Source organism: Sprattus sprattus (assembly GCF_963457725.1).
Source record: "Sprattus sprattus genome assembly, chromosome: 21".
NCBI classification, from domain to species: domain Eukaryota; kingdom Metazoa; phylum Chordata; class Actinopteri; order Clupeiformes; family Clupeidae; genus Sprattus; species Sprattus sprattus.
In genome coordinates this window covers 6,822,487-6,832,486 of record NC_137919.1, presented here as the reverse complement: position 1 = coordinate 6,832,486, position 10,000 = coordinate 6,822,487, and the positions used below count along the sequence as shown (strand labels likewise).

The following is a 10,000-nucleotide window of genomic DNA, read 5'->3' as shown; positions in this document are numbered from 1 at the left end:
ATGGTTTGCTGTGATTGGCTGGGGGCGTACCTGCACCAGGTGGAAGGTAGAACACAAATATGGCCAGCACGCTGATGAGGATGCAGGGCACGATGATATTGATGATGTAGAAGAGCGGCTTCCTCTCGATGATCAGGTAGAAGGTGATGTCTTCGTACAGGTCATCATCCTCCACGTTCTTCCTGGACGGCTTGTGACATATTTGCCACTCGCCGTTTTCTGGAGAACAGAGCAGAACGTGAAAAGGATGCACTGATGAACACTATCCTTAACCTATAGCTGGCTATAAATGGTTTAGTGACACAGTATTAGGTTATGAGCTTACATACAGCATGGAGATAGCAGCTTACATACACAAAGGCGATATTAGGTTATTAGCTTACATACACATTGGCGATATTAGGTTATTAGATTAAACACACACAATGGTGATATTAGGTTATGAGCTTTGACCTTATATACAGCGTGAAGATATTAAGTGTGTGTGTGTGTGTGTGTGTGTGCGTGTGTTAGTGTGTGTGTAGTTCACACACAATGGAGATACTGACCAGTGAAAGCGTTCTCATCTATAACAGCCTCATGGATCTCATTGCCGTCCTCGTCTAGTCCATACTGCAAGTCCACTTCCGAAGAGTCGTACGTGTACGAGCGGAAAACCATTGTGCAGTTCTGCCAGTCGAACGGAAAATAGGACACCTGAGAGAGGAATGGAAAGAGGAGTTATTATTGCATTGGGCCATCTTTTGTGATGAGTGAAAACTGATGGTCACATGCTTAAAGCTAGTCCCATGTTGTTTAATTTTACTATTTAACATTGGATGCTAAAACATTTAAACGTGCCACGAAAATACAGTGATATCACATTACATTTACAGGATAGATCATACAACATTGCTGCGTCTCCACATGCAGTTTGGACCATATACATTTATACATATATATCAATTTATGTCTATGGTTTGGACCCTAGGGGTTTTAGCATTAGATGCTAACGGCTAATTTACCTCTATGGAGCAGCTGCTTCGGTAGATGGCGGGGGGTAGCCATGACACCTCTCCAGTGTAACTGACCAGCACATTCACATACAGTGCCACATCAAACTGCCCATCAATGCTGTTTGAAAACAAAAACATTTGATCTGTTTTTACATCTTTCAATTTTTTTAGAAGGATGTATCCATTTAAAGAGACATAGTCGCATACATTAGTTAAACGCACATAATCGACACTTGAGCTTGACTTAATACTCAGATACCCACATACTCGGCAAGGAAAACTGCTAGTGTTATTTTCTAGCACTAGACACGGTTTACCTTTCTCTTTTATGCAGATGCATCTTGGTACATTGGTAAATCAGACTAATATACTGAGCCAGCACCATTCTCTAACCCTGGCCCCAACCACATGAGCCAAATACAGAACATGTCCCATGCCTAGTACATGCATGCATGTAAGGCCTTCATGCCTTGATACTATCACCGACTATAATAAACATGACAAGGGCCACTTAATGGCACAGTTATTCACGTGTGCAAGGTAACCAACGAGGTGTCTATCTTAAGGTCGCATAGCTCCAGTTACCTATAAATTCCCATGTCATAAATGTATGGTTAACTGCGGAGACACATGCTGTGTGTGTGTGTGAGTGTGTGTGTGTGTGTGTGTGTGTGTCCACCCTTTAGACACATGCCGGGCCAAGCTAGGCTAAAGAGGCCTGTTTGCACGACGCCGCTAAGTGCATGGTGTGTGTGTGTGGAGGTGAGTGTGTGTGTGTGTATGTGGAGGTGTGAGTGTGTGTGTGTGTGGAGGTGTGTGTGTGTGTGTGTGTGTGGAGGTGTGAGTTTGTGTGTGTGTTGAGGTGTGAGTGTGTGTGTGTGTGTGTGTAGAGGTGTATGTATGTGTGTGTGTAGGTGTGTTTGTGTGTGTGTGTGTGTGTGTGTGTGTGTGTGTGTGTGCGTAAGTGTGTGTGTGTATGTGTGTGTGGAGGTGTGAGTGTGTGTGTGAGTGTGTGTATGTGTGTGTGTGTGTGTGTGTGTGTGTGTGTTGACAGACACTTTAGGGCCTTTGAGTTGGTCCAGTCACTTGTAATTGGGTAATTTTAGTAGCTAGCGGCTAACAGTTGCTCACTAGGGAACTACCAAGTTGCTCTTTGAGTTCCCTTGTCATGTTGAAACACCACAAACAAAATACCCCCTGAGATACAGGCTTTCATTTAGGCAGGGGGCAGCTGGTACCTCCTGTTTTCTGCACAACTACAGCTACATGAAGTGCCAAGTTGACATGTGGCTGTGAAAGAAACCTGAAGTGTTTCCCCATTCATTTCAATGGGAAACAAGGGATGAACAACGAGTCTGTGGGCATTGCAACTATAACAAGAGCACTACATGGATCAGGACAGACATGTCACAGTTGTAGCTACGAGCAGAAACTACGCCACAAAAATGGGTGGAATAAAGAAAATAAAGAGCAATCAAACAGCATTGCTTATGCAATTGAGCAATCAACCTATATATAATAAAAACAATTACATAATTAAATAAACTAGAAAAGCACCAGGAGTGGCACATCATAACTCCGTCAATGGCAAATACCTCAAATATCTGTCAACGTAAGTGAAAGCGTAACTACATTTGTGCAGGCGCCCTATATCTCGCAAAGTTAGCGAAAGTGAAACTACATTCGTACGGGCACCCCATGAGTCCGATCCGCTCCAAAATGAAATGGGTTCTTCCTTGGCCCAGGCTAGGCCTTCCATGTTTCATGACAATGGGGCCAGTAGGTTTTGCGTAATCGTACAAACAAACTAACAAACAAAGTAATACGTGTACACATGCCATCTCAGTCACCTTACACATGTGTAAAAAAATTATGTTACTGTACTTATTGTAAAGCACCTCAGGGAAGTACGTCCAATCTATACCACCACACTTTATTGAACTCTTAACATATATTCTTTTTTGCTATTAGTACTATTTTTTGCTATTTATACTCTTGTTGTGTTATATGTTGTCCCTCTTCGCACCAACAGGAGCAGCACTCCCAATTTCGTTTTATGCGAATACAAAGACAATAAAGGGCTTTTCTATTCTATTCTATTCTGAGAATATATACACAGGAGGGTCATTTCCCTCTGCATTGTGATATAGGGTCACTCACTTGTTGATGAGGTATATGTCGGGACGCCACACCTTGTTAGGCGGGATCCGGAGCACGTCAATGTCGTCGTATTGCTTTGGATCCCAGGAGAGGCGGTAGTCTGTCCATGCCTGATTGAGGGAAAAGACAGAGAGAAAGAGGGAAAGAGGGGGGGGGGGGGGGATGTTTGATGCTTCCCTCATTTAAAAGGCTGTTACCGCCCTTAGCGATAATACTTTTACAGCCAGTGATGGCATATAATAGGCTAACTAAACACACACACACACACACACACACACACACACACACACACACAAACACACACACACACACACACAGAGACAGCAGACACACACACACACACACACACACACAGTTCAGTTATAAAAAGACAGCAGACACACACGCACACGCACACGCACACGCACACACACACACACACACACACACACACAGATACACACAGACAGAAGACACACACACACACACACCCCAACAGATAGAGAGAGTCTGTAAGCAATAAGGATGAACTTGCCTTCAGTTATTAAAAGTGACAAGGCATTTTTGGGACAGGGGGTGCTGCCGGACAGTGGACATGGGGAATAGAGGAAGGAGGGGAAGAGAGAGATGCAGAGGGAGAGAGAGAGAGACAGAGAGATAGAGAGAGGAAGAGTAGGAGGCAGAGGCCATGTTCAGGGTGTATTAAGATACATTGGGTGGTCCTCACCATATTCATGAACACATTGGTGACCATCTCGCCAATCTTCTCATCCTGTGGGAGAAAAGACACAGATATAAGCCTGCGAACACAGATCCCTGGTGTGTGTGTGTGTCTCTCTCTCCCTCTGTGTGTGTGTGTCTCTCTCTCTCCCTCTTCTTTGTGTTTGTGTGTGTGTGTGTATGTCTATGTCTGTGTGTGTATGTGTGTGTGTGTGTGTGTGTGTGTGTGTGTGTGTGTGTGTCTGTGTGTGTGTGTGTCTCTGTGTGTGTGTGTGTATGTGTGTGTCCCCCTCTCTGTGTATGTGTGTGTCTCTCTGTGGCTGTGGTGGCAAAGCATTTACGTTGGTTGAGATGAAAAGGCCCATCAAGAGATTGTGTGTGTGTCTGTGTGTGTGTGTGTAGGAGTGTGTGTATATAAAGTGACTGAATGAGGTACTGTGTGCCAGAGATTTTGTATTGTATGTCTTTGCATATCCATGTTTGTGTGTGTGTCAGATTGAGTGAGTGTGCGTGTGTAATGTGTCTGTGTGTGAGGCATGTGTAAGACACATTTAACATTGTGTGAGTGTGCATGTTTGTGTGTGTGTGTGTGTGTGTGTGTGTGTGTGTGTGTGTGTGTGTGTGTGTGTGTCTGTGTGACAGTTTGGACTGTGTGTGTGTGTGTGACATTTTGGACTGTGAGTGTGTGTGTTTGTGTGTGTGTGTGTGTGTGTGTGTTGGTACTATGTCAGGATGTGTGAGCTTGTGTGTGTGTGTGTGTGTGTGTGTGTGTGTGTGTTTCTGGGAAAGCCCATCGGTATTGTCTGCCACTGACAGGCAGCTGAGAAGTTGATCTCCTGCACCCTGCTGAGAATGCCACTGGAATCAACACTCAGAGAGAGAGAGAGAGAGAGAGAGAGAGAGAGAGAGATGGAGAGAGAGAGAGAGATAGATAGATAGAGAGAGAGTGAGAGAGAAAGATACAGTCAGACTGATAAAGAGAGAGGGAGAGGGAGAGAGAGAAAGATATAGTCAGATCAATAGAGAGAGAAAGAGAGATTGATAAAGAAAGAGCGAGAGAGAGAGGGAGAAAGAATAAATATAAGCCCAAAAGATGAAATCCTAACAAATCAAGAAAAGGAGGAGTAATGTACAGATGTGTGCTTGTGTGTAGGGAAGGCTGTGTGTGTTTTTGTGTAGGGAAGCTGTGTGTGTTTGTATGTACGGAAGGCCGTGTATATTTATGGGTGGATAATTTGTGTAGGGATGGCTGCCTGTGATTGTGTGTAGTGAAGGCTGTGTGTGTTTGTGAGTGGATGATTTGTGTAGGGAAGGCCGTGTGTGTTTGTGTGTACAGATGACCGTGTGTGTTTGTGTGTAGGGAAGGCCTTGTGTGTTTTGGGTGGATGATTTGTGTAGGGAAGGCTGTGTGTGTTGAGTGGATGATTTGTTAGATGAGGGTCATAACTTTGACCTTAACCTTCACAACTCAGATGCCTGTTTTATGTGTATGAGAGAGATAATTCAATTGTCTTTGACTCGAACAGTGTGTGTGTGTGTGCGTGTGTATGTGTGTGTGTGTGTGTTTGTGTGTTTGTGTGTATGCATGACCATGATTACTCGAAGGCTGATTCAAACCAGTCCTAACCAGTGGTACCCTACGCTACATTTCCATCCATCCTGACCCTGGATCGCACGTTGTTATCCAAGCACACATTGCATCGTTGACCGGAGTATGATTGTCTTTGACAGGTGTGTGTGTGTGTGTGTGTGTGTGTGTGTGTGTGTGTGTGTGTGTGTGTGTGTGTGTGTGTTCATATGAGTCTTACCAGGCCCATCAGCTGGACTAGAGTCATCCCGACCCGAACCATCACCTTCTCGTCCCATGTCGCCGCTGGTCGGACCTTCAGGTTGTAATCCTGAAACAGCTTCTCCAGGAGGCGGCGCTCCGTAGATGAGGCTCCTGGAACACATAAGAAAGATCCATACCACCGAAGAAGAAACCATCCCAATAATGCCATAACTGGAACACATAAGAAAGATCCATACCACCGAAGAAGAAACCATCCCAATAATGCCATAACTGTAACACATAAGAAAGATCCATACCACCGAAGAAGAAACCTTCCCAATAATGCCATAACTGTAACACATAAGAAAGATCCATACCACCGAAGAAGAAACCATCCCAATAATGCCATAACTGGAACACATAAGAAAGATCCATACCACCGAAGAAGAAACCATCCCAATAATGCCATAACTGGAACACATAAGAAAGATCCATACCACCGAAGAAGAAACCATCCCAATAATGCCATAACTGTAACACATAAGAAAGATCCATACCACCGGAGAAGAAACCATCCCAATAATGCCATAACTATAGCCATAGACATGGTCTGTAGTAGAAAATGAGAAGTTGAGAAGTTTGCTAATAATAAAAGTGCGTATTTTTCATATATTTCATATGTATTCAAATCAAAATGAAACCGTAGCAATATTCAGCAATAATTCCCATGAAAGCCATGTCTATAATGATGAGTGTATCTATAAGATATAAAAATCAATCATACTCCTTTCCAATCAAGCATTGGTCTCAATGTTCATAACACTGCATGGGTTACTGTCTTAAAGCAACATTATGTAACAATTTGACCTGAAAAGATCTTCAAAACCACTGACTTGTAATACAGAGAACGGCTTCTGTTCTACTGCCAACCTTAGAGGGAGATCAGTAGGAAAAAATACCAGTTCTCGCATAATGGGCCTTAATGCATTATTTGTAAGTGAGTGCTATAATGCTCAGTCAGCTGACCTGATCAAATATATAGACCCTTAATTACATTAAACTGCGGATGGATATTAAATATCAACAAAGCAGCTACTGTTTTCATTCTTGGCTGAGCTATCAACAAATGATCACATCTATGTCAGCTAACAGCCGTGAACTAGACCAGCTAATGTCCACACACCAATAAGGAAGACACAATCGTCTGAGCAGGCTGGCATTGTGCATTGCCATGACAACAAAAGAACAGAACAGTCCAGTGACAATGACCTCAAGTGCAGGGGGAAGCCAGAGCATATGATACAGTCGATATAACAATTAAACTGACATTGTGGGTCAGCCAAAAGGCAGATTTCTATGTTCACATCAGTCCATTGTAATCAGAAATCATACAGCCCATAGCACGGTGAACCAGACCATAATGCTACAGGTAATATGGGCCATTCTACCGAATTGGTGCAAAGTCAGGTCGGAAATTTTTAGATTTTTTTTATGTTTTATTCCCAAAACTTTGTCCGTATGTATATTGGACCATATCTAAAGTACACTTATCTAGTAAAAGAACAGTCAATTTTTATATTGTATTTTCAGAATGTGTTGGAATGTTTTTCCTCTTCCAAAAATTGTCACTACCGAAACATCACATTTACTATAGTAAAAAAGTATTATTATTGACCTGTTCAGATTGTGTTTCCTTCCCTTCTCTGAAGAGCATTTTTACAAATATTTCTTGAAGGTTTTTACAATGAAATCCATAAAAATGAATTTTTTACCAAACTTTCAAGTTCAATTTATACAATTCAACAAAATCTAAGTGCAATATTTCTTTGTACAATGCAAAATACTGATCATATTGATTCCAGAGTTGTTCATTGATGAAATTGAACATACATTAATCCAATCAGTATCATAACAATTTAGTTGATTACTCAATATACTTAATTTTTTACAAAACATCCTGTGTTTCGGTAGTGCTGCACTGTTTCGGTAGTGACATCCAGTGTTTCGGTAGTGACTGCACTGTTGGATGGATGTTCATTTCTCTCCCAAAATCTTCCAAAAGGTGCTCTGGGCCGCCCTTTAGTCCACACAACACATTTATTTAAAAATGATGGGATTGAACTACTTACCATTTCATTTTGTCACTACTGAAATCATCAGGTCACTACCATATGTTTCGGTAGTGACTGTTTCGGTAGTGACAATTCTAGCTAACTTTAAGCATAAATAAAGAATTCTAACAAGCACACGGCATGCAAATACATCTTTGAAGAGGTGAACACACATACAAACATAAGATTTTCCATGAAACCCCAAAAGGTTTACTTAATTGAAGAAAACATGCGTTTCGGTAGTGACAATTCTTAAGGTTACACGTCGATTTGCAGACTTTGGAACACATTTATACAAAAACTATGGGATTTAGCTACTTACCATTCAACCATGAGGGTCAGAGATGCAGTGTCACTGCATGGCCAAAAATGCAGAGTCGTGGCTAAAACACAGGCTCAGCCAATGGACTAAAACTCTTGTGTTTCGGTAGTGACATGAAAACTAGGGACATGATTTTTTGAGTATAGAAAATTGATTTAAAAATTAAACCCACAATAAATCTAAATATTCCAAGTTCTATTTCAACCCAATCATAAAGATCTTTGAAATGAAATCATTGAAAAAAATCTAAAAAAATTGAAAAGTGTTATTTAAAGGCATTGAAATTTAGATGTCAGGGTTGGGGACAGCTACTTCCCAATAGAAAGTACCCTATAAATGATGATTTTGTATATATTTAGCTTATCACTATCTCATGTAATGCATTGGGTTTATATAGACCATAACATTTTCTAATTAAATATCTATGCCTAAATACCTAATTGTTTTGTAAATAGTTTTTATTGTCGAGGGACTGCATATTACACGAATTCGGTAGAATGGCCCATATACAACAGTAAAATTGACATTGTGGCAGGGAAAAGACTATGTTCAAATCAGTCCATCGAACTCATACAGAGCCTAGCTGGTCATGGTATGGTTAGGCGCAGGCGCTTTCTTTGAAACACTAAAAGCAGATCAAAGTTACTATGTCACTGCAACTATGACAACTAGATCAGAGTTGACAAACAGATCATGGGTTTTACTGCCTCCACCTCTTCACCTTCTCTCTCTCTCTTGCACACACACACACACACACACACACACACACACACACACACACACACACACTTTTTGTCCTCTAAATCATGATGGCAGCCTCAGAGTCACGGCACCAGCTCTCCTGCATAACAGTGCACCACAGAAACCCACCCACCCACTGACTGTGAGACCTTAAAAACCAACATCCACAAAATGTCATTCTCATTTACGCACACATAATGCCAAGTAGTAATCCATAAAACAGCTGACACCACAAGACAGGCTTTGACCTGGCTGTTAATCTACACCAGATCTAGACCAAATTCAGATTAATTCAAGAGTATGAACTGGTAGTGAGTTAGCATATAAACTCTGGACAAATTGCTAGCCTGATTAACCCACCAGGCCAGGCAAATAGATGAGGTGTGATTCCTATGTGGACACCGTCCTGTCTTTATATTCCAGAGTCTGAACAGCTGGTCAATTAACATATAAGATCTTTAGAAACTGCAGATTACACGACTAAGCCAATGGGGCGGATACAGGAGTCATGAATGTGGACACAGGCCAGTCTTAACCATGATTCTGATCAAATACGAAAAAAAATAGGATAAAAATCTATAATATAAGAATAAAAGTAGAAAAATCAAGGCACTTCGTTCGTTTGTGGCTAATGAAGTGGCACTTGGTTCCTCTGTGGCTAAGGAAGTGAAACCTCTCTCTATTTCTATATTTAAATGCCCTCACCTCTCCGCATGCCTAAATAACCAGGATGAGTTTGCTTCTGGAGGGCACACAAAGTCACTCCTAACTAATCCAATTGTAGTTCCCAGATTTGGGCACAACATCAGATTATTACCATACAGTATAGAGATTTCCGTGTCAAATCAAATAAAGAAAACGAAATCATATTAAAAGTTTTACGATCAATTAGCTACAGCTTTGCTGAAGTGGCTAGAGCTAATCTCTTTATTTATCCACAGTGTCGTACCGTCGCTAGTATACCCTACTCTCTCTGCCCTCCATATCTCTGTTGGGCAAGATAAGCAGGAATTCTCTTGCAAACATTCTTGGACAGGTCTGAGGGTGAGGCAATGCGATGGCTCTGCCAGTCTCCCATGCCTCCCACACCAGAGCTCTCTCTGTGTGTGTGTGTGTGTGTGTGTGTGTGTGTGCGAAACCGCAGGTCAGAAACGGACTCAGGCTATTTAACATCAGCAGAGTGCTAAATTAATTTCATTAC

General features: G+C 41.8%; 1 protein-coding gene across 1 annotated transcript in view; it reads right to left on the bottom strand.

The window, feature by feature from the left end:
* The window catches only part of chrnb1l (cholinergic receptor, nicotinic, beta 1 (muscle) like), a 22,976-nt gene that overhangs the window by 12,270 nt on the left and 706 nt on the right, over window positions 1-10,000 (bottom strand). The window contains exons 2-7 of the mRNA XM_080860161.1: window positions 5,663-5,796; window positions 3,862-3,906; window positions 3,156-3,265; window positions 1,005-1,113; window positions 549-696; window positions 31-219 (exon numbers count right to left, since the gene is read on the bottom strand). Of these exons, the coding sequence (XP_080716287.1) occupies window positions 31-219; window positions 549-696; window positions 1,005-1,113; window positions 3,156-3,265; window positions 3,862-3,906; window positions 5,663-5,796 (735 nt within the window). The remainder of the gene's footprint in view (window positions 1-30; window positions 220-548; window positions 697-1,004; window positions 1,114-3,155; window positions 3,266-3,861; window positions 3,907-5,662; window positions 5,797-10,000) is intronic.